General features: G+C 41.6%; 2 protein-coding genes and 1 non-coding gene across 7 annotated transcripts in view; 2 read left to right on the forward strand and 1 right to left on the reverse strand.

Moving 5' to 3' along the window:
- The first annotated feature begins 1910 nt into the window (after positions 1-1910).
- Positions 1911-11342, forward strand: nol11 (nucleolar protein 11). Its single transcript, XM_028597765.1, has 18 exons — positions 1911-2117; positions 2666-2779; positions 3304-3360; positions 4411-4559; positions 4776-4833; positions 5105-5246; positions 5711-5917; positions 6371-6447; positions 6925-7048; positions 7248-7339; positions 8324-8389; positions 8504-8688; positions 8974-9099; positions 9268-9507; positions 9729-9807; positions 9960-10052; positions 10369-10476; positions 10736-11342. The coding sequence occupies exons 1-18, from the start codon at positions 1971-1973 to the stop codon at positions 10847-10849; spliced, it is 2178 nt and encodes a 725-aa protein (XP_028453566.1). The 5' UTR covers positions 1911-1970; the 3' UTR covers positions 10850-11342.
- Positions 11343-11731: 389 nt separating this feature from the next.
- trnas-aga (transfer RNA serine (anticodon AGA)) lies at positions 11732-11813 on the reverse strand. The gene has a single exon. It is a non-coding gene; the product is annotated as a tRNA-Ser (tRNA).
- A 1141-nt stretch (positions 11814-12954) lies between these two features.
- LOC114564970 (nucleosome-remodeling factor subunit BPTF) overlaps positions 12955-27978 on the forward strand; it is a 50810-nt gene continuing 35786 nt past the window's right edge. For all 5 annotated transcript variants that reach the window (XM_028592703.1, XM_028592712.1, XM_028592729.1 and 2 more), the window contains exons 1-4: positions 12955-13751; positions 15875-16697; positions 26191-26242; positions 26502-26670. In XM_028592703.1, coding sequence (XP_028448504.1) covers positions 13181-13751; positions 15875-16697; positions 26191-26242; positions 26502-26670 — 1615 coding nt within the window. In that variant the 5' untranslated portion in view covers positions 12955-13180. The remainder of the gene's footprint in view (positions 13752-15874; positions 16698-26190; positions 26243-26501; positions 26671-27978) is intronic.

Here is a 27978-nt window from a genome sequence, read left to right on the forward strand (position 1 = left end):
ACATTTCGTGGCCGCTTCTTCTGATTTTCAGCCATGCCTTCACCTGTTGCAGCAGTCCTATTCGTCTCCAAAGCTGCTGTTGTCCTTTCTCAGTGGTAACGTAAAACACATCACGAGCTTCTGAACGCGAAGTCGCCAGACTCCACCATAGCCATACTGAGAAATACAGAGAGAGTTTTGTGGAGCTGATAGGCCTAATTAGCTTTGTATTAACTAATTTGGCAATGGCTTAAATGTAACGGATGTTCATTTATATAAAATAGTTGCACACTATAGCTTTAAAGCACATTAACTGTGGTTACAACTGTGGTTACAACAATAAAAGAAATTTGTGATCAATTCTACACAGTGAGTATTTTATTTCAAATAATCTGTTACATCTACCCTGTGTTCATAATTCCTATGTCAACTCATACTAAAAGCTTAATAGGCATAATTATCTATTTCCATTAAAAGTTTGCAGTTTATACAAATGCACTAGTTGGATACAAACATATATCTCTCGAGATGACACCCTTAAGTTGACATTATTACAGTGGATGAATGATTTCTAAAAATGGAAAATCTAAGCTATCACCAGTACAGTAAACATTGTCTCTTAAGCGGTGAATTAGTTGTTGGTTTTACCTCAAAGTATTTCTCTACAACATTAAATATTCCAGCACAATGAACTGTTCATACAGTCTGGTGCAGGACGAGGATTGCATGTTTCATGTGGGGGCAGTATTAAATGTTACAAAGATACAGTATATTCATTGAGATTTACATGAGCCTAGTCTTTTTATTGTATTATTTTGATTGTACTTTTATTAGATTTGTGAAAAATAATGCAAAAGCTTTGATGCTTTGGAAGTGAAAACTGTTGTCAGGGTTAGGCCCATGGCATGGGCCACTATTTGCCTATAACATGCTTATGATTCTTTGGGCAGAGATAGGATTTAAACTCAACAAAACATCATTTAAATCTCATTAAAAAATATACCAAAAACGGCTTGCTCTTCACAAATTCCATTTAAACAACTCAGTCTAATAAAGCAGCTGTTTGTCAGAAACACAGTTCATGTATCTATACCATTGATGGCTGTTTGCCTCCACCTAGTGGCCAACTCGAATTCATTGACTCATTTTCACAACTTTGTGCCGCCTGTTTGTCTGACAGAAAACATAATTTTCTAATATATCTGAAAAAGTAAAAAATGCCACCCAATTTTCTAGGGGAAACCCTGTGATACACTGGCGAACTCCATGCCTTTTATACAAGCGTTAATGGATATGGCCTGAATTGCATTCTGGGCGATGTAGTTGCAAATGATGACATGAGGGTCGGTGCTAGTTATCTTATAGTCTAATACATCCATGCTGTTCATCCATAAAATATATTTTTTATTGGGATGTGTTCATCACAGGAAACCTCTTCTTTTTGATGAGAGACAAGTCACATTCCCTGGATAAACGCCTTCTGATATTTAAGATAAATAAAAAAACAACAACAACAAGCAAAAAAATGTTTTATCCTAAAGGGAAAACATCTCGCCCCAGAAAGATAACCTAAAAGAGAGAGAGAGAGAGACGGCCATAGTTTCGCTGCACTGCACAGGAACTCTGATGTTAGATCTAGCTGTAAACTGGTAGCCTACTGAAAACATGTTGAATCTTGTGAATCTTGTCTTCTTACAAAATAAATATGACATGCAATGTTTTGTGGCAGCCAGGTATTAAGTAAATAATTCCTTTTAAAATTAATAATAAAAAAAAAAATACCATGGATGTATCATGTATGTATATATCTATGGGATGTATTACGAGAACCAGTACGAACCATAGACTGTTAATATTAATAATATACAGTCTATGGTACGAACCAATCACAGCACGGGACTTGCGGGGGAAAGCAACGCTTCCGGTGGCCTCTGACGTTCAATCGTCTATTCTCGCGAGATCCAACGAGTTCCACTTTCTTCTCGTCCAGCATGGCCGCGCTGTATGAGGGATACACGTTGTGCGGACTTGCTCCAGCTCAAAATCTGTTAAGTTCAGGCATTCAAGGTGTCGAAGCGGAGAGAGACAGCGACCATGTCGTTGTCACGGACTCAACCAGATCCGTCACGCTGTACAAGGTAACGTTTAACGTCTGTTTTGAGGAGGCTCTCCTAACCTGGGCCAGCTGATCAGTGCGACCTGTTTAACTCGTGTTGGCATCCTCGGCTGTTCTTAGCAACTGTGGCAGAAAGGACCAAAACAGTCAAGTAAACGCAAGACAAGACAGATACCTCAGTTAGCTGGGATAGTACCTTGATTCCTTTTGCGTGAAAATCGTAAGTAAGGGTCGCTCGTTTTTTAGTAAACAATATGCCAGTCTACAAAACGGGCAAATGTTAGCTAACGGTAGCTGTATCCAGCGCAAGACACAGGCAGCTTGCTAACTAATGATGACTTTGAATTGCTAGGCACAGTGTGCATATTAATCTAACGTAAAGCTACATACCACTTAATAGTTCATCAAGCAGTTCCTTTTCAGTTAATGTAATCTTTCAGAATTTCCCTGACTTGCTTGTTTCATGATCGTACACTATGGCTTAGCTAGTCACACAGTTGTACTGTTTTGTGTGTGTGTGTGTGTGTGTGTGTGTGTGTGTGTGTGTGTGTGTGTGTGTGTGTGAGACAGGTTTCAGACCAAAAGCCGTTGAGCAGCTGGACGGTGAAACAAGGACAGACTCTGACCTGTTCAGCAGTCTACAACTCCCAGACCAAGGAGTATGTGGCAGTCTCAGACGGCAAGGTAGACTTTTATTCATTGTTGTTGTGGCAAGGTGGTGTTGTGCTTGCCTAGATCACCATCTGAACAGAGCCCCACTCACTTGCTGTCAGATTTGAAATTTGACCAAAATAAACCAATCAATTCTTACCTTAAGTACACAGACCAGACTAAAGTAGTTGTTTTCATTTCCTATACAATAAAAGAAAGTAGTGAACTCCAACACACTTACCAGTGTTAAGTGCATTGGGAAAACATGAAATGTTGCTTTTTCAGTCAACTTGTACTAGCTGTGTTTCTGAATTGTTTATGCATCACTTCCTTATTCCTGCCCACTTGTCTACCAGGTGTACATTAGACAATGTTCAATTGGCTTTGTCCATATGATTAGTTATTCACAACACAATGTTACCCGCTTTTAAATCTTTGACCTCGCAGATTTATGTCGTCCTTGTAAAATAAACCTGTTATTCACTTTGTCTGACCTTCCAGAAATACCTGCCTGACACTCCCAAAATAATGACTGTTTGTTTGTGTGTTTTTTTAAGGTGATCAGAATTTGGAAGGAAGAAGAAATACTCTTAGATAAGGCCTTCAAAGCAACCGTGAGTGAACTTGTTTGTACGATGTGTTGTCTGATCACGTCTAAAGGCAAAAGGCTGTTGTTATAGAGAGAGATAAGACGTGTCATACAATTGGTGATAGTGGTTTATTCACACTGTTAAAGTGATGGTTCGGAGTAATTTCACCCTAGGGTCCTTTGCACCATGACCTCGAGCCAAACACCCCCAGAAGCTGGGAGAGTTAGCGTAGAGTAGCGTTATCAGCTGAATAGCTTATTAGCGCAGGGGCTAATGGACCCACGTTTGTATGTCGTAAATGACCCCCCCTAATAATGCCCGAAATGATACCAAACTTCTACACTAGTACAAATAGGTTATGTACTCATAAAACGATTGATTGGAAAGTTTGTAAGTACACCAGAAGTTTATGAACACTTGCCTGCTCTCTTCTGCTCTCTGTTGCTTCTGCTGCTGCTGCTGCTACCTGCAGTTAGACGAGTGCGTAGGGCCGTCTACAAATTACTACACCGAAAAGAGATACAACAAAAATATTTATTAATTTAATGATTAAATAAGGTAATGTCTCCAAACTTATCTCAGTTATTACTTGTCTCCTGCTAGTTATACTACAGCACTTACTTTAAAAAAAAAGTTAAATTAAAAAATATTTTTGTTGATTCTCTTTTCGGTAACTCTCCCAATGTTCGACCCAGGTGAAAAAAAGCTTCTCGGCGGGTGTTTGGCTCGAGGTCATGGTGCAAAGGACCCTAGGGTGAAATTACTCCAAACCATCACTTTAATAAGCACTCTGTATCAGCTCCAATTGAACATGTATATTGTGCCTAAGCTAGGTTACTGAAACAACAAAGAATTTCTTTTCTTTCCACTGCTGAAATCTTTAACATGGTACATTATTATATGTGGTTACTTAACATACTGTATGAGATGGAGCATTTTGCTTTCAATCCACTCAAAAGATATTTGATGAGGTGACGTCTGTTCACCTGGATGTTGGTGTAATCGTTTGTTCCTATTCCACTCAATTGGGTGACACCTCCTCATTCCTGCCTCCTGTGTATATATTCTCTCCAGGTGTCATCAGATGTCTGCAGGGTCCACTGTGTAGCTGGAGGGGAGCCTGTGGTCTTGTTCCAGAGAGGAGCTGTCAGGCTCCTGGACTCTCTCCTTTCTGCTCCCCAGCAGCCCATAGAGGAAGTCCTAGCTCAAGAAGAAGTCATTAGGTCAGTATCACTATGCCAACCAGCCCCATTAAATCCCTTGTTTTATAATCCGGATTGAGAACGAGGTTCAGAATCTGCCCAAAGAGATGTTTAAATTTAAGCAATTTATATAGACAATTGCATTTCAAATCATTACATAATAGGGTTTCTAGTGCTGTGCTGTGTCTCACCTGTTGTCTCTTGTGGCATGTTGATGATTGCTCTTTTTGTCTTTAGGTGGAGCACCAACATAGTGACTGAGTCACAGCAGGTTGTCATCTTCACAACTGAACAGGTAACATCTTTTTAATTGTTTGGCAAGTCACATAAAGCTTACACCTCAATTCAATGAATTTTGTTTCAAGCACACTTGCTATGCTGTAAAGGAAAGTAATTTGAGGGCATGCTTATGTGCCTGCTTGTGAATGGCATGTTTTTTTTATGACCCATTTTATCAATAACTCATTTTGTCTGTCCTCTGTTTTCTCTATGGACCTGTGCATCAACTCTTGGTTATTGGTATTTCTAAAGGACTGTTTGCCTTGGCTGTCAATGTCTTCCCACAGAAAGGAGATCATTTCCTCTACCTGCAGAGACTGAATCCCAACACCCTACAGAGGTACCGGCTGGAGAGAGAGGATCCTGGTCTTTCCCCGCTCAGCTTCTCTGCCTCCTGCAAGGATAGACACATCCGCCTGCTTTATCTCTGTAAGCCTGCATTTCCTGTTAAAATATTCTTAGTGTCAGTGTTTGACAGCACAGGCTAGTTTTGTGGACCTGGGAATTAAAATGCGACATAGTGGGTGGCATGAAAAATAATAATAGGTTTGCATTAAAAGGACATGTGTAAAAGGGTACATTCCAAAGCCTGACCTGCACAGTGCTGGTTTGTACTGTTTGGGTATGGTTTCCACACTGCAAGTTACTTTACAGATCCATGAAGTGTTTTACACAACCAAAATCCACAGCAGTGGTGAGTTGTGGTTTTACTCACAGCGCTTAATGTACACTTGTACATTTATTTTTAGGTATATTTTAAGTTATGCATTGTGTTACACAAACATGGGATGCTACATGCAAGATACACAGCATAGGTGTTATCAGGTCCCTCTAATCTCTTGCCTCAATAATCCTTTTTACCTTTTGTGCCTCATCATTTTCCTTCCACCCAGACCCTAACGGTCATGTGTACCAGAGTCTAGTCCCCGTGCGGGGCCTGGGGGCTGACGAGGGGGCCCAGGCCCTTCTGATGCCCCGCAGCCTGCTGCTAGCTCTTCCTATCGGAGAGGGCCTGCTGGAGGCTGCATCGGCTCAGGTCCTGGATGATGCCCATGTAGCTGTTGTGGGGGTTCCACACCCCTCTGCCGGAGCTGGGAAAGGTAAATGTGCTATAAATAATAAACCTCACGTTAAACTACACTGCCTCAAATGAAGACCACAAGTGCTCTACTCAGACAGATTTTCAGATGTAATTAGCCTGAGCATTTCCTAAAATTACCATTTTAAGCATGACGGATCTTATCTGACTAGATCTTAATCTAGTCAGTCTGGGATGTACTACACAGCTTTTACTAAACTATTCTAGTGAGTCAGCAGGCACAACACCAGAGCTGTGTCCGACAATTATTTTTGTTGAAATTCATAGGTTTTGAATTATTCAAACTTAAATTAATGGTTAATTAAGGCTAATATTTATTTTAAATTGCATTAATTTTGACACGTGGGCCTTGCTTTCGGAATAAATGCACTAGACCAATGACCTGAAGCTATGTGACTCCACTATCTGATGCAAGTCTGTGTGGTTCTTGAATGGCTTCTTTGATTTTTTTCAGACTTCCTCTGCATCTGGAATACCAATTTCCAGACGCTTCAGGCAGGAAAAGAGATGGCGGGCAAAGTCTACGGACAGGTGGGGATGCTTTGCTATTTTAAATGCAAATAACCCACCAAACATATTGTAATCTAATCTTTCCGTTGTATGATCAGTGGATGAAACAATATACTGTTCACGATTTTTAGCCATGCTAACAGCAGGGCCCTAGTGCTCATACGGGACAATTACCAGAGGGTATATGAGCTTTGATGAGTATGTATGAAACACCTACTCAAGCTTTCCCTCATTGTTATTATTACTGCAGGCCAAGGTTCCCTGTCCTTCCAGCTGCTGGGTGCTGATTGAGGACTGTATGACTTTGGTAGAGCATTGTGTCTGCTCTCCACTGTGACAGGGTTCACTGTCCCTCCTCACAACTTAATGGCAGTTTACAATCTTAATATTGACTCATAAATAGACAAGTTGTGCCAGTCTGTATTATCACTGTTAAACTATGTTAACTTTTACAGTTAATTCCTGTTTGTATTCACTTATTTTTCTTTTTGATTTTAGCTATGGCGTTATTCGAACAAGTTATTCATTCCACATGGGAAAACCCTTTCTGTTATTCCATATGAGTGGCCCAAATCCTCCTTGGCGTCCGCCCTGGGAAAACTAAGGCAGGCCAAGACTGAAGGTGAGCTTAAACAAATTGGTACTGCTCCTGTAGTGCATAAAACAAAAACGTTTGATCCCAGAGAACCTAAATAAATAATACTCCAATAACATGTAGTCGGTAGTTGGTAGTGGGCTGCTCTTAATAATGCCGCAACACTGATTTGACATTGGAAATTTCTATGTTTACTCAGTACAGTGTGTTTTTCTAACTGCTACAGAGTCCAAAGCTCCCACTTCTGTACCCTCTTGGAATAATATTCTGCATGAAGAGAAAGCTCATCCTTCGAGAACAGTGGAGACCAGGAAGACGGTATGTTGAATATGTGTTTGAGGCAAAATAAGGGGACTTGCATAAATGGAAAAGAGGTTGCAGCCTGAATTACTTGTGCATCAATCCAACACACTGTTGCCTTGAAAACTGGCTTATGGCGTTTTTCCATTACATGGTACCTGCTCGACTCGCCTCAACTCTACTTGCCTTTTTTGGTTTTCCATTACAAAAAAAAGTCCCTTGTACCTGCTAACGGGTACTTTTTTTAGTATCCCCTCCGTCGAGGTTCCAAGCGAGCTGAGGCGATACCAGAAGGTGACGTGAAAACTTGCAGACTACTGATTGGTCAGAGAGAATCCTCACTAATCACTGCGCCATCATTGCTAGTGACAGACGAGGGTGTCCTGAGCAAAACCAGCATTTTTAAATAGTTTAGCCAGTGGTGTTTTTTCTGCTGCCTCCAGCTTCTTTTGAAACAAAACTTTTCTTCTGGCTGTGGCAACCGCCACATGCCGAGAGTCAAAAACAACACACCTCCGACGTTCTTTGTGTGTGTCGCGTTAGGTCACGGCAGTTTCCTGCGGCGTCGCTATAAATATTTTGTGAAAGCACCAATAGTCAACACTACAATATCGTTGCGGTATCGATATCGAGGTATTTGGTCAAAAATATCGTGATATTTGATTTTCTCCATATCGCCCAGCCCTACTAGTTTGTTTATTTGTAGATATATCTATAAAGGTAACATAAATTAGTATGTAAAAAGGTCTTTCTCATCAAACAATTCATCCCAACTTATGAATTGCTAGAGTAAACATGCACCCAGGCTAGAACCATAACACAAGTGGCTTTTGGTGGAATATGTAGCTGTAGTGGCGGGTGACATCATTTTTGCAAATCAGCAATTCACTAAAGTGTATTAAAGTTGTGTGTGTGTTGTAGTGCCACCTGAAGAGCAATGGTCCAGTAATGTTCCTGTCAGTGGTATCATCTATGGTGTGATTCTTCTCTCATTCCATACAGAGAACAAACCGTAAGAGCCAATCAGCACCTAGTTTAACAAATGACCACATTCTGGAGCTCATCAAGGTAAAAATTTGACTTTTCATGGCTCTCTGGCAAAATACTGAAACCACTGATTTAAAAATAGAAAAAAAAAAAATAATTTTATAATTAAAAAAACATTTTAATTTCCTAACGTAGACAGCACCAGTAGAAGAGGTCCAGAAAAAGGTAGAGGTGCTCCTCTCAAGGACGGACGTCCAGGGCCTGCAGCCCTCGGTGGGGCAGCTAGCATCAACCCTCGTGTCCCGGAGCCTGGACGATCCAGCCTTCTACACCCCCAGCAGCCTGGCACAGCTGGTGCACACTCGCTGCCTCTGCCACAGGTCAGTAAGGCATGGCAATGGAATTAGTTATGCTACTTTTTTTTTTTTTAACAAGGTATTAACTGAAAGATAATGTTAATTCTCAAAATTATTTAATCAGTATTCAGTCTGCAGAATGTATTTCCAAAACTGCATTTTAATGCAAATTTCATAACAGTTGGTTTACATAATGAAGCAGAAAATCTGAATTAAATAACTCAAACTGCATTCATAAATACTGGTAAAGTAATTCGACCAGTGTTATTTCTGACGAATTTGACCATTTGCCATCATGGTCTTGAACAGTGTGTGTCCTGACCTTGTGCTCCTGGCCCTGGAGAGGAAGGACTACTTTCTGTGTCAGCTCTGCTTGCAGTTCTTCCCTGACATCCCAGAAGCTGTCACCTGTGCCTGCCTTAAGGCCTTTATCAGGTAAAACTGATGGATGTCTCTGCCACAGGGTCCTTTTGATACAACCACTGGGGGGCACAAGAGTAATATATATTTGGGATTTAGCTTAGTAGTTTTAGTTTGATAATCTGATAATTAGCCTGACTCGGTGTAATGTAAAATAAACCGTGTTCTACCTTTGTCTTGCAGTATGTCAGATGTTGATGCAGAGAAAGTGAGCGTGGAGCCTGACTCTGTCTCCTTCATGGAATCCCTAATGGCGAGAGAGCGTGGCCCGCGTGGCTTGCAGAATGGTTTCAGCCCCGCCTCCACTGAAGTGGACCGTTCAGACGGCCTCGGTGTAGGTGGCACCAGAGCAGAAGACAAGGAGAAGGCATCAACTCCAACAGAACAGATCTGTCCAGTGGGATTACACAAGGCTGTTCTACTGTATCCTGCCAGTGCACACTCAGACACAATATTTTTAGCATTCTGTCACATTTTTTTGTCTATTATTGTGCAGCTAAAAGTTAATTATCATGCAAATAAAATTTGACACATTTTTCATCTTGTATCAGAGCTCTACAACAGTTCTACAGCGTCACTGTAAACTATTTGGTGAGCAATGATTTGAATTTACTCTGTTTGAGATCTTAACTTAAGCTGCATAGAAATGAGATACTGCAGACGGCGTACAGCGACTCTTTCCTCCTCCCACACCTAAAAGATCTCTCCTCTCAACATGTTCTTGTGAGTAACCGCTTGTTAATTTCCCCCCCGTCCTAAAGTAAAACGGGCAGCACTCATTCAGTTAACACATTTCATTGCACATTTTCGTAACACTAATTCTAAAGGCTGGAGAAAAATAACAGTGTATACAATGTTCTTTCTCATCCAATCAGCTTTTCCTCCAGTACCTGCAGTTCCTTTACCTAAAATATTCCCAAGATGCTTTCCCACAGATGCATGGATTGAGATCACCAAGTCTGACTCAGGTCTGTTTCAATGTCTAACTAGATAATTAGGGAGGTGCAGTTTGTGTCTGGTGATGGAAGTCAGACTCACATTTTGACCTGAACTGTGTGCAGTCTGAATGAAGTTCAGCCACTGTACATACAGTCAGCATAAAATTCATAGCATAAAGTTTTCCAACTGTTTTTTTTTTTTTTTTTTTTTATAAACTTCTGATATGTAACAAACATGTAAAAGCACTGGAATTATATAGAAACTCCCTGCGAAATGGTTGTAAAAGAAAAAGAAGTTTGAAAAGAATTATATTACAAACTCTGTTTTCTTTGCACTTGATTGTAGATCATGGATTGGGTGTGCTTGCTTTTGGATGCCCATTTCACAGTGCTGGTGATGACTCCAGAGGCCAAAGGCTTGCTGCTGAACCTCCACAGCTTTGTTAAGTCTCAGGTAACAAACAGTCCTACCCCTTGGTTGCATGTTAAATATTCTGAAAAAAAAATACCGTTCAAGAGATTACATACAAAAAGTACAAATAGCCATTTGGCATGATTCTGTTATTATATGGTTTGTGGTTTTATTATAGGTTTATAATAGCCGAGATTGAATGTGGGGGTTGTGTATGCCTGCCAGTAGGTTGTTGCCAGACTACAGCAGTTTTTTTAGAGAAAAAAAAAAAAGTTCTATCAAGATGTCTTCGTGTCCTCAGGTGAGACTGGTTTCTGAGCTCGGAAAGATCGAGGGCAGCCTCCAAGAGCTCAACAAGATGAAGGTGAAGAAGGACGTCGGACAATACTCCATTGAAGTCATCGAACTGTTTTAGAATGTTTATACTTTTAATAAATCATTAAGCATATTGTCTCCTTCCAAAGTTTCACCTGTAGTGGTTTTAAGGTTGTACACTTGTCCAAAATGGTATAATATTAAGTGCTTTTTGGCACAAATGCTAGCCATCAGAACTCAAGATATGAGTTTTACTGTATATGAATTCTTGGTTTAATTTAGGCATTGAATAAGTACATGCAGATGCCTTTTAACCATGTAAATGTGTTCAAGATGATGAAAATGTGATCATTCAGATAATATGGTTTGCATGATAAATAAACTGTCTGCTCAATGCCAAATTGGTTCAAAATGGGTTTGTTAAATGCATGCAAAATCGTCTCCCTTTAAACACAACTGAGAATGAATGGCTGTGACTTTGTACTGGGTGTTCCACAGGAAAGCTTTTTATTTTGAATACAAATATCGAACTATGAGAAAAGCTAATCCATGTTTGACTATTTTTTTTATTTTTATTAAAGGTTTCTATCAAATACCTGTGAATTAATTTGGGATGTATTCAAGTCAGTGATGTTTGTCATGATTTTTGCACGCTTTTACTAATTTGCATTAATATTATAATACTTTATTATTAGCCAGTGAAGTGCACTTAACATAGAATAGCAACTGTGGTTTGACACTACTTGCTGTACAGGAACACCTCTGCGGACTGACCTTACCATACTCCTGCAATGAGTTTTCACTGTATGAAAAAATAAATGTAGGAGGGCACACTGAAAAACACTAAATTTAATACATTAACAGTAACCAGTCCAACTCATTGCTCTAACTACCTTTCATATTAACAGCAAGTAGGTTAGTGATTAGGTCACAGGTTCTTCGCAAATATATTATCGAGAAAACCCCCCCCAAAAAAAACTGACGTTGTCGGCAGGATTCGAACCTGCGCGGGGAGACCCCAATGGATTTCTAGTCCATCGCCTTAACCACTCGGCCACGACAACAGATAACATTATGGCGTTGTGATAACTTTATAAAGGGAAATATAAAATGATAAAGTTGGACAATTACAGAAATATTGATTTACGTAATTATCCTGCGATATTATCCATAGGAATGACAGTTTGGCTAGTTAGGCCGGCTAAACAGGAGCTTGGGTTGTGTGCTGTCTATTGTTGAAGTAGCTAGCAAAATTGAAATGCAAAAGACGAATGTCAAAACAATAAACAGTTGCCAAACTCAATTAGTCAAACCCAGAGAGTTGCATATGATAAAGACACAAGTGGAGGGTGTCGCGATCGCACCTCTATTGCTATTTAGTTAACGTTAAATGTTGCTGCTAGTGCTAGCCACATTGTCACACTAGATAGAATAGATTCGATCAGCAGAGCCCAGCATTGGTCCGGTTAGATTTCAGTTACTTGAACTGGCTGAAGAGCGGTTCCTTGGGAATAAATTAAAAAGTCATATAAAATGCATTTGATTAAGAAATTATTTACAGCTGTTTCACACATTGACGTAATATTAAACATGAATGTTGAATGTGTGCTGTTAACTTTTATGACGACTTATTTAGGTTCATGTAGATAGAGCTGAATGTGGGGAGTATGTATGCATGCATCTTCTCGCCTGGCTTTGCTGTGACGACGATAGCGACATGGCCGAAAATGAACGATGGTGTTTCATTGATTACACTCGAGCCATCTGTGTTTAAAATCACCCACCAAACAGCTAGCGCGAATAAAGTACTGTTGGTGGAAAGCGTTTGCATGGATAACTCATTTTATGAACTAATCACGTCTATTGTAGAATAGTGAGTCACGTGACCTCGCATTGAGTTCAGGCCTGCTCGTGTCAAGTTAGTGGATCAAAACCGCATTTTCCGATATGTTATAGCGAACTAGTTCAAATGAAAGCGTTTAAAGTTTATATTTGGCTTATATAAACGGCTGCATTGAAAATAAATAATTAATTTAATTTGGTTTTATATTTATGCTATGTTCTATACACCACTGTTACTGTATTTAATAAGTATTTGTTATTTTCGCGTTGCTTTTATTTTGAAGGAAAGGGCGCTATACTTCCGGTATAACCCCTGGTATCCGTGGTTAGCTTAACGCAGCTCTGGGGCCTGCTGTGTTTTCAACGGAGGGAGAGCTGAGAAGAAAAATGGCGTCTGCAGGCGACCCAGAGCGGGACACCGGCCATACAGTTTGAGCTTTCCGCGCTGAAATTGAGACCGGGGCTTGGTGGAGACTTATCGGGAACCGTCACCAGATCTGTTGGTTTCTTTCTCCCCCGCTTTTCTCCGGTGTGCGTGGCTTATTCGAGCATCGAGATTGAAGCGGAACAGAAGATACTCTCTCCCACAATGAGGGGGAGAAGAGGAAGGCCGCCCAAACAAGCAGCCGTGATGCGGGAAGGTTCACCCGGGCCAGTCCGCGGCTCTCGGGGCAGTAGGAGTAGAGGGATGCGTGGACGGGGACGAGGCAGAGGACGCGGTCGAGGACGGGGTGGAAGTGGCGGCGTTTGCGCCACTGGCTCTGCGGAGGTGGATACAGAAATCTCCGGCCGAGAGAACTTTCATTCGTCCCGGGGCCGCAGGAAAGTTGGAGCCTCCACCACGGCGGCGGCCGCGGCATTGCGGGGCAGAGGAGGCAGAGGGAGAGGCAGGGGGTCGAGAGGCAGCCGCGGCAGTAGAGGCGGAGTGAGGCGGCCTCAAACCAAGGTGGTCTACGACGACAACAGCGATGAGGATGATAATTTAAGCTATAGGTCAGACGAAGATGAACTCCTGAACGACAACCCTTCGGATCTTGAAGAAGAGGAGGCCTTGGGAAACGACTCTGACTATCTGGAGGAACTACCAGATGATGATGATGATGCCAGCTACTGTACCGAGAGTAGTTTTAGGAGCCACAGCACGCTCGGTAGCACCCCAGGTACGTTCGTTTGCCAGTGCACGCACTTTAGCACAGCAGGTTTGCATTACTTAAAGTGCATTTTATTTTTTAGCTCAGTACAGAAACCAAGCCGCATTGTTCAAAATGGAGCTTGCACTCAGAAACAGGCCTTTGTTTACCGTGTGCTCTGCTTGCCACTGGTTTGCAGATCTGCTGCACGCTTTAACCGGCTTTCGTGTTTTTGACTTTTTGTCGGATCAGCACATTTTTGTTGTCCTTTTTTATAATGAATAATTAATTCGTGTTTTGTTTTTTTACCGGACTTTTTTATGCGCGCTGTGTTTAACGCTGTGTTTTCATACACACGGAGAAACTAGATGTGTGGACTGTGACGTTATTCATCACTTTCCAGTCATGTTATTCATTCAACATTTCAACTTATATAGGCACACTACAGCCTACAGTAAGTGAAGTTCTTACTGTAGTCTACGCTCCATCGAAAAGCTTAGTTTGTAAATATTGGTTCCCATTGGCCTGGGATTAACAGTTTTTCTAATGCCGTAGTACCGAAATGAAAGTATTACCAGTCAAATAAATTTGTAATTGTATTTTATTTACGCACAATTATTGGACGTTTTCACGTGTGTCCAATGAGATTTCAGATGACATATTTTGTTACATAATGCTGCTTAGTGAGTTTGACAGGACTTTGTTTTGAAGAGAGGCGCTCTTTTTTTTCACTTGTTGCAAACACCAACTCGTTACAATATTACGTGGTGCCCCGTTACCATAGTAACCAAGTTGTTTATCCGTCTTATTAATACATCCATGTGTTTATTGGGTAAACAAATTGGAGCCATCGCGGCCCCTCTTATGGATAGTCATGTTTAATAAAGTGATGTTTGCAAAAATCAATTGACATCACACATCTGTTATGTAAAGAATGCAGTAGATGCAGTGTGCGAGCCACTGGAAGTAATTCTACATGCATAAGATTAGAAAAATAGTGAAAGAGTGATCCAGACTTAGGTGTTTTGTGCATTTCCATATCTGCTCAACAGAAAAGCCTTAAGCTATCTCTGTGGCATCAGACATTGTCATTTCTTGTTGGGATGCATTTTTCTTTCTTTAAAACAAAAATGTTCTTTGTAAAGAAACATGTGAATGTAGATTGTATTTCTTGATTTGTTCACCCTACAACCCTTCACTACACCCTGATCAGGCGTTATGCCATTTAAGTGGTTCAGAGATTACTCGCATACCTCTCAATTTCCAGTAGCCACTGCTTTTTATGAAGACATTTGAACATGGCAGCATTGTGCAGCCGAGTGTGAGGGGTCTTCCGTAAGACCAATGGTCTCTAGACATTCCAGTGCTTTCACTGCTATGAACATACAGACACTCATTTCCATGCTGTTTTCAGAATTATACCAAACCTAATGCAAATATATTTGCTTAACAGTTATTGACTTCCAGTCTATCAGCGGTTACTGCAGTGTCTACATTTAAGGTACAACATGGCAGACAGTGTGGATGAAGTGGTGTAATTTTATATGATTTGGTTTCCTTATGAAAAGATAATGCTGCAACCTACACTCTACAATAATGCTGCAGTATCTTTAAGATTGAAAAGAGCACATGGAAAGGCTAGAAGAGCACACCAACCTACTATAAGGGTGTAGTCATTTATTATTTTTATTGTCTTGGGACAAGAATGTGCTTGTGTATCTTTTTTTTACAACATGACTTCTGTTCCTAAGATTTGGTGGTGGCACTTTGCGATGCCTCTTGGGCGATCCACAAGTGCCACCAGGCAAACTGGAAGAGGGAGTCGACTCTGATTGTCCTGAGTCTGCCCACGTTTATCCTCCTTTACACGTGCAAAATCAGAATAGTGCAGTTCAACAAGTCATCAAGAATGCTAGTAAGTTCAGCCCTTATGTTGCATTGAGAAATGGTGAACATAAGATATAGTATCCCAGTGGTAAACAGTGTACCTGACGAAAACACACACAGTTGCCATGTTTGAATATTTAATGTTGATTCAAAGCAACAATGGTCCTTTTTTAATCTTGTATACACATTTTCTCTTCCTTTGCTTGTTTTGTTTTGTATGCCATCCTTCTTATCACTCCTGGCTCTTTTCCTTTAACTTCTTGCAGGCCGGAGAAAGAGTCGGGCATTGCGACCGCAGTCTCCCATCCTTGAGGCAAAGGACATTCCCTCCCTGGAGCTTCCCAAGTCCTCTGAGGACCTCCAGGTTCCTACCTCACAGCTCCTTAATGTGTCTGCCGTCTACGAAGTCCTACGTAACTTTGGCTCGGTGCTGCGGCTCTCACCGTTCCGCTTTGAGGATTTCTGTGCAGCGCTGGTCAGCCAGGAGCAGTGCACGCTGCTGGCAGAGACCCACATCTCCCTGCTCAAAGCTATTCTCCGAGAGGAGGATACTTCCAACACCACATTTGGTCCCACTGATGTGAAGGACTCCGTCAACTCCACTCTGTATTTTGTGGATGGTATGACCTGGCCGGAGGTGGTGCGGGCATACTGTGAGAGTGACCCGGAGTACCGGCACATTCTGCCTTTCCAGGAGTGTGAGGATTACCCGTTTGAACCGTTGGATAGCAAAATCAAAGTTCTCCAGTTTTTGGTGGACCAGTTCCTGGCGACCAACATTGCCCGCGAGGAGCTAATGTCGGAAGGTGTGGTTGCCTATGACGACCACTGCAGAGTATGCCATCGCCTTGGTGACCTGCTGTGCTGTGAGACATGTTCAGCCGTTTACCATCTGGAGTGTGTGAAGCCGCCTTTGCAGGAAGTGCCGGAGGACGAGTGGCAGTGTGAGGTGTGTGTGGCACACAAGGTACCCGGTGTGGCAGACTGCATCCCAGAAGTGCAGAGGAGCAGACCGTTTATTCGAGAGCTGCCAGTCGGCTATGACCGACACAATCGCAAATACTGGTTCCTGAACCGCCGCATTGTTGTGTAAGTTCACCATGTTTCATTTATTTGCCGAGATTGTTGCAAATAATTCAACAGTAGTAAGTGTGAGTCAAAGTACCTGAAATATTCGAACATTACTGAAGCACTCGGTAAGGACTGACTGTGTTAAACATGTTTTATTTATTCAACCATCATGGTCTCTCGGATTAGTAAAAAAAAATTCAAGGGTCCTCGACAAAATATTTATTACAGTACACAACCAATAAACAACCAACTCGCACATTAGCCCAAATTACTATGGTTTTATGTTGTCAAAGATTAGGAGTATTTGGTTGCGAGATCCATAAGCATGCTTTAAAGCAGTTTAATCAACTCTAAAGTAGAGTCTCCAAGTTGTCACATAATTCACAGAAAGTGTTTGTGAATGTCACGAACCATCTGCATGTACAATTATGAACAACACCATAAAGAAAATATGTAGCCAGTAACACTGTAATAACCTTTCTGCACATTCCTGTACTGTCATTTTTTGTTATGATACAATATATACTGTCGCTGCTGTCTGTGCAGCACTTATCTAAAATTTGTTGATTTAGAAGACAGGCTGAGCACATGTTCAACCCAGATTCGACCCCCCCACCCCTTCATTCATGGGAGTTTAATCCCTGAGGATCACAAAGACTCATGTTTGCACCTTTAGCTCATACACATTATGGCTTAACCTCAGAATTGTTCATAACTGTTAATTACATTAAATTAAATGTCTTTCCTAAAAGAGTCATCTGGCGTTCAAAGCCAGCCCGAGCTCAACCCATGTAAGCAGAGGGGGTCATGAGCAGGGCCTGAAGTTAACTTTTTTGACCACCAGCCACTGTGGCAGGTGGATTTAAGAATCCACCTGCCACAGCGACATTTTACCAGCCATTTTTATTTTTATTTTTTTGCCTCATAAAGGTGAAAAACAGGACTTGCTGTGTCTCTATGATCCCATCCTGTCCTATTCATGGTAGCCTACTCGTGGACATTGCGGCGTCATCATGTGCTGTAGTAGGGGGTTCCCGCCTTGATAATCCTGCATAGCGATTCACATAGACAGTGAAAGTTGCAAAAAGTAAAAAAAAAGGAAACTTGTTTTGGGGCAAATAATAATTATTACTATTAATGAATTACTCTGGCTGAGTTTTCCTAGTAACATTACCAAAAAGGGTCAGGATGCTGCAAATGTTGGTATAATATGAAAATGGCTGGTGGATTTAAGACAAAAAATTAAAATTTATTGAATGAATCAAATATGAACATTTCTGTCAGTGGCTTGTTGATCTTGACATTGTTAGTTAATTTCCTATCTTGGCCTGGGACACACACACACACACACACACACACACACTATCCTGGGCTGGGACACATTCATACGGTTAGAAGTACTTATTGTGTGTGTGTGTGTGTGTGCGTGTGCATGCGCGCGTCAGTCGCGGGGAGAATGGCGCAGCAGACCCGCCCGACTTTAAAGTGAAAAATCATTACAGCGTACAGTGATGTTAAAATGTATACAGGTTGGCAGGACGGTCTGAAATGTTTTTCACGGTCTTTCGCTGTACGTTTTGTTGGTCAATGTGAGATGTTCGAGTCACACACACGTCTCGTCTTCATAACAGAAACAAGGAAATGAGTTTGACCCGTTCTCACTCCCACTTGGTCAGTGGCTGCACGTGGGACTGCTGGGATTGTCGCGAGTAATGAAAATGCGATCGGGGGCCCGGCTGTCAATCAATGTCTTCCAGTGATGCAGACTAGGGCTGGGCGATATGGTTGAAAACTGTATCACGATATAAGTTTTTCATATCGGTCGATATCGATAATTATTGATATATTTTATGACCTATTTAAAATAAGGACCAGGAGAAAAATATATTAAATTTAAACATGTTTATTTTAAAAACTTAACCCTGCTCTGATTATAATCCCCTCAGTTATAAAAGCAGAAATGTCAACACAACCATGGAAAACACTCAAATAATTCAAATGTAAACAGGTCTAAAATCACAATGAACACTTAACAATTATCTCTTAACATTAAGGTGCAAAATTAAAGAATAAGTAAGAAATGCTTAATAAAGTGTCATAAAATAGTGCAAAGTGTTAGCTAAATATAAGAAACCTGAGAAGAAACTATTTTCTGCAGGTTTAGTGCTAGGTTGGTAACCTGGCTTCTGGACAGTGCCCAGCATGTCTGCCTCCGTTATTTCTTTGTAGCGTTTAGTAAGGCGCTGATGCAGAGTACCTCTCCATGGTGGTCTGCTGCTTGTAGCGTTTATTAAGGCGCTGATGCAGAGTACCTCTCCATGGCGCTCTGCTGCTTGTGCCGTGTTGCAGTTGCAGATGTTGTTGGACGTTGATGGCGAATACGGCTGTGCTCGAAAGTTTGAGCGCGGCTAAAGTGGTAAAACAAGTTTATGGTAGTACCAGTGTTGGTGGGGACGACGGTCTGACGACATTTGTCTGACTATGGTCAGACTTCAAAAATCCCCAAAACTGCAATACCGGCTTTTCCTGTTTTATCAACGATTTACCTCGCTCGCTGCGGCACTCACTTTCCACTCCACGCCGGTTCTGTTATTGAAGAACACGAGACAGCGATGTGGCGCAACCAAACATGATACTGTTACATGATTGGCTGTTAGAGTGTCACTCCCCACGTTGCTAGGTTGCCAGAGAGTGAGGGCCTTTGTTCATGCAACCAAACTTGATTCACAACCTCTGGTTTCTTCTGATGAAGAAAAACAAGTTATCGAACGTTTTATCGACCGCATTTTCTATTGATATTGATTATGTGTCTATCGCGATACATATCGTTATCGTTTTATCGCCCAGCCCTAATGCAGACCCCTGATTGGTCCGAGAAGCAACCACGTACCCTGCTTACCGATAGTTACGCGTCTGAATCACTTAATTCTCATTGGCTAACTGCCAATGTGGCAGGTAGATAGACAGGGTTATGGTGCGTTCTTTTTGTCTTGTAATCGCGACTAGTAGCTCGAGTGTGACATCACATCCGTGTCGAAAAACGAGAAACGAACTCTGGGTCCCCTGAGTTCAGACAACTTGACGAGTCGTATATACGACCTCGGGGGCGTTCTTTTAGCAACTTCCGGTTCGTAACTCCGAAAAACAACTCGTAGATCGACTTCGGTGGACAAAAAGAACGCACCATTACCCGGCAATTGCAAAATTCACCCGCATTTGGCTGGTGGTCGGGTGTTAATTTCAGGCCCTGGTCATGAGTGACCTAGTCTCGCTTTGTCAGACCATCCACGCGCTGCGGAGCGGAGGAGGGTCTGGCTGGTTCACATAGCATTCCGGGATGGGAGAAGACCGTGCTCTAGTTAATTGGCATTTCTTCAAAGAAATCGCAATTGTCATGGGCGGCGCTTATCTCCGCACGGAGCCGCTGTTAAATAGTCGTGTGAGCCCACAAACAGTTTGCTGAAGACAAGCAGACTAAGGACATGGATTACTGGAACCATGTCCTGTGGTCTGATAAACTTATTTGGTTCAGATGGTGTCAAGCGTGCGTGGTGGCAACCAGGTGAGGAGTACAAAGACAAGTGCGTCTTGCCTACACTAAAGCATGGTGGTGGGAGTGTCATGGTCTGGGGCTGCCTGAGTGCTGCCGGCACTGGGGAGCTACAGTTCATTGAGGGACCCATGAATGCCAACATGTACTGTGACAGAGCGTGATCCCCTCCCTTCGGAGACTGGGCCGCAGGGCAGTATTCCAACATAACGACCCCAAACACACCTCCAAGGCGACCACTGCCTTGATAAAGAAGCTGAGGGTAAAGGTGATGGACTGGCCAAGTATGTTTCCAGACCTAAACCCTATTGAGCATCTGTGGGGCATCCTCAAACGGAAGGTGGAGGAGCGCAAGGTCTCTAACATCCACCAGCTCCGTGATGTCGTCGTGGAGGAGTGGGAGAGGATTCCAGTGGCAACCTGTGAAGTAGGGCTGGGCAGTATGGAGAAAATCAAATATCTATTACTATTACTACTATTTTTGACCTAATACCTCGATATCGATACCGCAACGATATTTTAGTGTTGACTATTGGTGCTTTAACAAAATATTTACACAATGAGATTTTTGATAAATAATCATCAGTAATGTGGATATAATGACTAAGTGGGTAAAGGCAAATAATAGAACAGTTACAACAGTCTGGTAAGTTCAGAAAATGACATCACTTTACTGTTATGCAGCCTTTAAAACCAGGAAAAGACAACACAATATCCAAAATCTAAGACGATATCTAGTCTCATATCACGATTTCGATATAATATCGATATATTGCCCAGCTCTACTGTGAAGCTCTGGTGACTCCATGCCCAAGAGGGTTAAGGCAGTGCTGGAAAATAATGGTGGCCACACAAAATATTAACACTTTTCACATAGGGGTGTACTCACTTTTGTTGCCAGCGGTTTAGGCATGAATGGCTGTGTTGAGTTATTTTGAGGGGACAGCAAATTTACACTGTTACACAGGCTTTACACTTCAGTGTTGTCCCATTAAAAGATATAATTAAATATTTACAAAAATGTGAGTGGTGTACTCACTTTTGTGAGATACTGTATGCATCTGGCGGGGTGATCGCGTTCCCCCGCCAGGAACCAAGACACCGCGGAAGACTCGAGCGGTTGCGGATACATTCGGTCTCGACATATTATTTACACACTCATACTGACCGACTAGACTCACATCGGTACCCTGGTGGGCGGTCTCCTCATGACAGTCTAACTACTATGTAGCAACATTCACTTCTAACATTTAACTTAACATAACTACCAAGATAACATTACGTGTATTTGTATGTGGTATAATACTTTCCCTTTGGTAATGTAGCCTAGGAATTTCCATAAACACAATTCTAAAATGCACGAGACATAAAGGCTTCTGCTATCGGTAACTCAAACTTGCCGAGAACCTAGACACCCGTGATTACATAGACTCATGCATTAGGCACGGTTACGGTCTCTTTTAGTAGCCTGGTGCACGGTCTCCTGGTGACAGCCTACCTATCACGTAACAAACCTTAACATAACTACCAAAATAACATGACGTGTATTTGTATGCGATGTACTGTACTTCCCCATCGATAATGTGTGAATTGCCATGAAACAATCCTCTAAGATGCACCAGAAACAAGGCTCGGTTAATAACTCAAACTTGCCGAGAACCAAGACACCGCTTGATTACATTAGACTCGATCGGGCCGGCCGGTTGCACGGTTACATTCGGTCTCGTTCACTAGCCTGGTGCGCGGTCTAGGTAGCTCATTTCCTGATTGATTCTACCACCACCACTCCAATGGAGGCGCTAATGAGCTAGATTACTACACACACAGTAGCAGAAGAATACCAGCTACACACAATAGCCATTGACATCTTATATACTGTCTATGATTGAAATATATAAAAGACAACGGCACGAATGAAGTAAAAGAAAAAAAACAGGAGTGAGTCGGTTCATTGACGTATGGCACCCGAGTCTCCCGGTTCAGTGACACGAGTCGGGTTAATTAACCGGCTCTTCGGTCAGTTCGTCAACACTACCACACACACGTCTGCAGTGTGCCGTGCAGTTCACTGTGGCGCTGTCTTGCGCAGACTTCTCTGTTAAAACGATTTGGGAAGCGGACAGCAAAACCAAACTTTACTTTTAATGATATTAAATAAAGAGCAATGTTATTCCTTTGGCCTATAATGGTCATAAATCGATACTAGAGTAGCCTACTTCCTTGTTTACTGCTGCAATTAATAAAATGCAGAAGAGGAGAAAAGAGCATCTGTCTTCACAAAAATCATCTGTTGAGTGTGTGATGGTAATTTATTTGTGCTTTAGAACTAATCCGTATGAAATAATAGTAAAATAAGATGTATTTCTCTTTCTCTACTGTACAAATTCAAGTACAACACAACTGGTCTCAACTACTGCCAGAAAACCCTTGGTTATGTTGTAACCTTGCTTCTCTGAGTAAGAGACTCTCTCCTCCATACATATGGAATAAGTAACAGTGTAACTGTTAGTTATACAGAAGAGAAACCAGTCATTTAAGTTTGTGGCAAAACCTTTCAGTGCTTGTTTTTCATTTTGTGACTTTCGATTGAATAATGGACTATTTTTCCAGTCTCATTTTTTCATTGAAGTTTTCTTTAATATAGTGTTAAAATCTTGTCTCAATCTCGTGAATCCAGTCTTGTGTCTCGTCTCGTGGGCTGGGTGTCTCGTCACACCTCTAGTGCAAAGTTAAGCATACCACAAGCTTAGGGCCTCAGTACAGACCTGCGTAGAGAGCCGAAGTCCCGCCCCTTCCGGTGGACCTCATGGGACCTTAAGTCAGAAAAAATATGAACGGTAGTGAACGGGGAGAGGCAAATTATTTTTTGATCCCGTTTGAATTGAGCCATGGATTACAAATATGATGTTCGTCAATTTAAAAGATAATTTTTCAACCAAAGAAAGTCTCAGTTAGCCGTAGGTTTGTCATAGTACCACTTAGTTTTGTGTGAAACCGCTCAGTGGACTACATCTCCCGTTTCACACAATCTACGTCACCTATTTAGCTTGATGCTTGGTTTGCTCGCTAGCTAGCTAGTTTAGCTCTGTTCCACAACACATGTAACGTTATCTTAACTGCTGGGTTTTCAGCAGAGAAGCAAAAGAACAAGCGAGATCCTCTGCTCATTTGAGTAACGTTATATCCCCGGTACGATACACACAGACATCGTAGCTTCAGCCAGACGTCATCCATGAAGTTTGTAGTCTTTCTAATTACGTATTTTCACAGTCTTATACTTCAACAGTTTAACAATAAACTGAGACTTTTTTCGGTTGAAAAATAATGTTTTAAATTGACGAACATCATATTTGTAATCCAGGGCTCAATTCAAACTGGATCAAAAAATAATTATTATCTCTCCATTGACCCTTGTTCATATTTTTTAAGATAGGTCCCATGGACCGGAAGTAGAAGGGCGTGACTTCGGCTCTCTATGGAGGCTGGACCTGATGTTTCATATACCAAAAATAAGTGCATCCCTCAATATAATTAACATAACCTGACAGTCAGCAGTATTGGTCCCATACATTAGCAAATGATCGTGCTATTAAGCAGTCACAGATGGTGTGTGTGCTGGTTCAGCAGCAGCAGAAGGCCTGCTACATAAACCATAAAACAGCATGGATCACCTGGACAATATAAGATTTATAAGTGTAGGTGGCCCAAGATTTGTCATTGCCTCATTTCACTCTCTCTCCTTTTTTTTTTTTTTTTGTTGCTTCGTCCTGCTCTCCAAATTGGTGCCCAGCAGGTGCTGCGTTACTGATCTTCACTCTCCCTTCAGAGGCTGTGTGCATATAAGTAGAGTGCACAGAGGAAAGTTTGTGTGACTGGATGTACGTGCAATGAATGGTGTGTGTGTGTTGTATGTGTGTGTTGTGTGTGTGTGAATAGACACTACTGTTACACGGCCTCAGGTTCCACAGTGCCTCAGCATGGACCATACTGAACAAAAAAAACTGTCAAATATTCCATTCTGCTGCTATATGAACTCTAAAGATATCATGGGCCGGGCAATATGATGAGATATACAGTGAGGAAAATAAGTATTTCAACACCCTGCTATTTAGCAAGTTCTCCCACTTAGAAATCATGGAGGGGTCTGAAATTGTCATCGTAGGTGCATGTCCACTGTGAGAGACATAATCTAAAAAAAAAAATCCAGAAATCTGCAAATAAGTATTTGGACACCTGAGAAAATCAATGTTAATATTTGGTACAGTAGCCTTTGTTTGCAAGTACAGAGGTCAAACGTTTCCTGTAGTTTTTCCACCAGGTTTGCACACACTGCAGGAGGGATTTTGGCCCACTCCTCCACACAGATCATCTCTAGATCAGTCAGGTTTCTGGGCTGTCGCTGAGAAACACGGAGTTTGAGCTCCCTCCAAAGATTCTCTATTGGGTTTAGGTCTGGAGACTGGCAAGGCCACGCCAGAACCTTGATATGCTTCTTAGAGAGCCACTCCTTGGTTATCCTGGCTGTGTGCTTCGGCTCATTGTCATGTTGGAAGACCCAGCCTCGACCCATCTTCAATGCTCTAACTGAGGGAAGGAGGTTGTTAATACAGTGCAGTGGCCCTGTCCCATGTGCAGAAAAACATCTCCAAAGCATGATGCTACCACCCCCATGCTTCAAAGTAGGGATAGTGTTCTTGGGATGGTACTCATCATTCTTCTTCCTTTAAACACGGTTAGTGGAATTATGACCAAAAAAGTTCTATTTTGGTCTCATCTGACCACATGACTTTCTCCCATGACTCCTCTGGATCATCCAAATGGTCATTGGCAAACTTAAGACGGGCCTTGACGTGTGCTGGTTTAAGCAGGGGAACCTTCCGTGCCATGCATGATTTCAAACCATGACATCTTAGTGTATTACCAACAGTAACCTTGGAAACGGTGGTCCCAGCTCTTATCAGGTCATTGACCAGCTCCTCCCGTGTAGTTCTGGGCTGATTTCTCACCTTTCTTAGGATCATTGAGACCCCACGAGGTGAGATCTTGCATGGAGTCCCAGTCCGAGGGAGATTGACAGTCATGTTTAGCTTCTTCCATTTTCTAATGATTGCTCCAACAGTGGACCTTTTTTCACCAAGCTGCTTGGCAATTTCCCCGTAGCCCTTTCCAGCCTTGTGGAAGTGTACAATTTTGTCTCTAGTGTCTTTGGACAGCTCTTTGGTCTTGGCCTTGTTAGTAGTTGGATTCTTACTGATTGTATGGGATGGACAGGTGTCTTTATGCAGCTAACGACCTCAAACAGGTGCTTCTAATTTAGGATAATAAATGGAGTGGAGGTGGACATTTTAAAGGCAGACTAACAGGTCTTTGAGGGTCAGAATTCTAGCTGATAGACAGGTGTTCAAATACTTATTTGCAGCTGTATCATACAAATAAATAGTTAAAAAATCATATATTGTGATTTCTGGATTTTTTTTTTTTAGATTACCGGTATGTCTCTCACAGTGGACATGCACCTACGATGACAATTTCAGACCCCTCCATGATTTCCAAGTGGGAGAACTTGCAAAATAGCAGGGTGTTCAAATACTTATTTTCCTCACTGTATATATATATATATATTGTCAAAAAGATATTAAAAAAAAATGTCTATTGTATATACTTTGCTATATCGGTTCTATTGCAATGTCGGAAAAACCACCAGACGGGCTGCGTTGCCAATATTTAGGTAATTTGGTAGCTTTACACTCTGATCCTTAAACGTTATGTTCATTTTGCAACGTTGCAAGGCAAACAAATAGCATTAAACACATTAAGCCACAGAACAGCATATAGAAAACAAGCATATTTAGAGCATAGATCTTCCAGTTTTATCATTACCTTTTCCCCCCCGTTTGTCCTACTCACTATTGTGTCTCCTAATTTTTTTCCCTCCTGTCTACTCTCATGTCTCCTATACAGTGAGGAGGATGGCGAGCAGGAGGACAAAGCCATCTGGTACTACAGCACCAAGGTAAATGCCACTCATGGTTTTATCTTATTATTGCGGGTGTATGCTTTTCACACAATAAAATTGAATTATTCTTTTTAAGTAATCTTGTTACTTATCTTAATTTCTTACTTACTGTAGTTATGTGTCACAATCCTGCTCTTTCTTTTAAGTAACAAAATACATCCAAACATTCCCTGTTTTTTGGCAGTGCGGCTGTCATGGTATTAAGCTAATCTTGTATTGCACTTATTGAACTCTCCCTAAACTCTGTTCTTCCCAGGTCCAGCTAGCTGAGCTCATAGATTGTTTGGATAAGCAGTACTGGGAGGCTGACCTGTATGCAGCACTTGAGGAGATAAGGGACGAGGTGCACGGGCATATGGACATCACTGAGGACCTAACTAACAAGGCCCGTGGCAGCAATAAGTGTTTCCTCACTGCTGCCAATGGTAAAAAGTTCTTCATTCTTTCTCCGTTTCAATAAAAAAACAAAACAACAACCAATTCCCAGAAAATCTGAGATGCTTTCTGTCGCGGAGTTCAATCATGGAAGAAGGATCTCTTTAAGCCCAAAGTATTTTTTTTCTTCCCTTTCTCTTTCTGAGTCTGTCTCCCCACTCCTCTGTCTGCTTTCCCCCCAATACTCATGAATGCCACCCAGTCATAGATGGCTGGGCAATAGGAATCAACACAGCTATTATGTAACCTTACTCTGGTCCCAGTTTGGCCAGTATCCAGCACTTGAGCTTCCCTTCAGTCCCTCATCCATTCCTTTCTGTCTGTGTCCACCAAATCCATCTGTATGTTTTTTGCTAGCAAACTAGCACTTCCATAAAGCATCTGCTGTGCACGGATAGGTTAAAGGTTCCTCAGCTGACATTTTACCCCCCAGGAAGTATGCCACTTGAAAGAATGAAGACAGTTTTTGTCAAACTTTTTCAAACTGGAAACTTCATCCCTGTACTTTGTGTGTGTTAAACCACTTAATGTCCTGTAAGTGCATCCCCTCATTGCTTTTGGCATGCTCTGGTGTGTGTATTTGGCAGCTGTTTTCACAACTAATCCATAAGAGTGCATTACAATTCTAACACTGCTTAAAAAGTGCCATGAAGTGAAAAGAATATAGAGGCTTTTAAATTCAATTTCTGCTTTGTTTAAACAAAGTTTTTATATAGACATAGTCTCTTTATGACTGGATATTTCATCCAAGCCTGGTGACAAGTGTGAAACGGAAGATATAGTCGGTCATCCAGTGTTTTTCTTCTTCACTCTAAAGGTGTCATCAAAGCTGTTGTACCACACAAACAAAATAATATCTGCTTCAGTGATAAAATACAGATTGCAGTCAATTTTTCTTTTGCTGTATATTTTTTTCCTGAGCATTTCAATTTCAGGATTGGAATTTTTCTTTCTGTTTTTATCATATTTCTTTGTGGTTTGTTTGTGCTGTTTTGCACAGTGCAGATGGAGGCTTTATATTGCTCAGCTAATGTTAAATTTGTAATGGTGCTACCAATGAGTCATACTCTGGTAAAGGACTTACGGTTACGGTCTTCCACTATGTATGCTTCTCTCTCAGTATATGACCATCACTGTTGCTACACATATTAACACTGTAGTGAATCACATCATGATACTATTGTGCTCTCTGACCACACACGACAGTCTAACTTTATTGTGGTGTTTTACAGCAGGTTAGGATGTTAATTGCTCTCAGTCAACCTCAACAAGCATGTTTATTTTTTAACATTTTCCCA

This window comes from Perca flavescens, chromosome 2 (assembly GCF_004354835.1).
Source record: "Perca flavescens isolate YP-PL-M2 chromosome 2, PFLA_1.0, whole genome shotgun sequence".
In the NCBI taxonomy this organism is placed as follows: domain Eukaryota; kingdom Metazoa; phylum Chordata; class Actinopteri; order Perciformes; family Percidae; genus Perca; species Perca flavescens.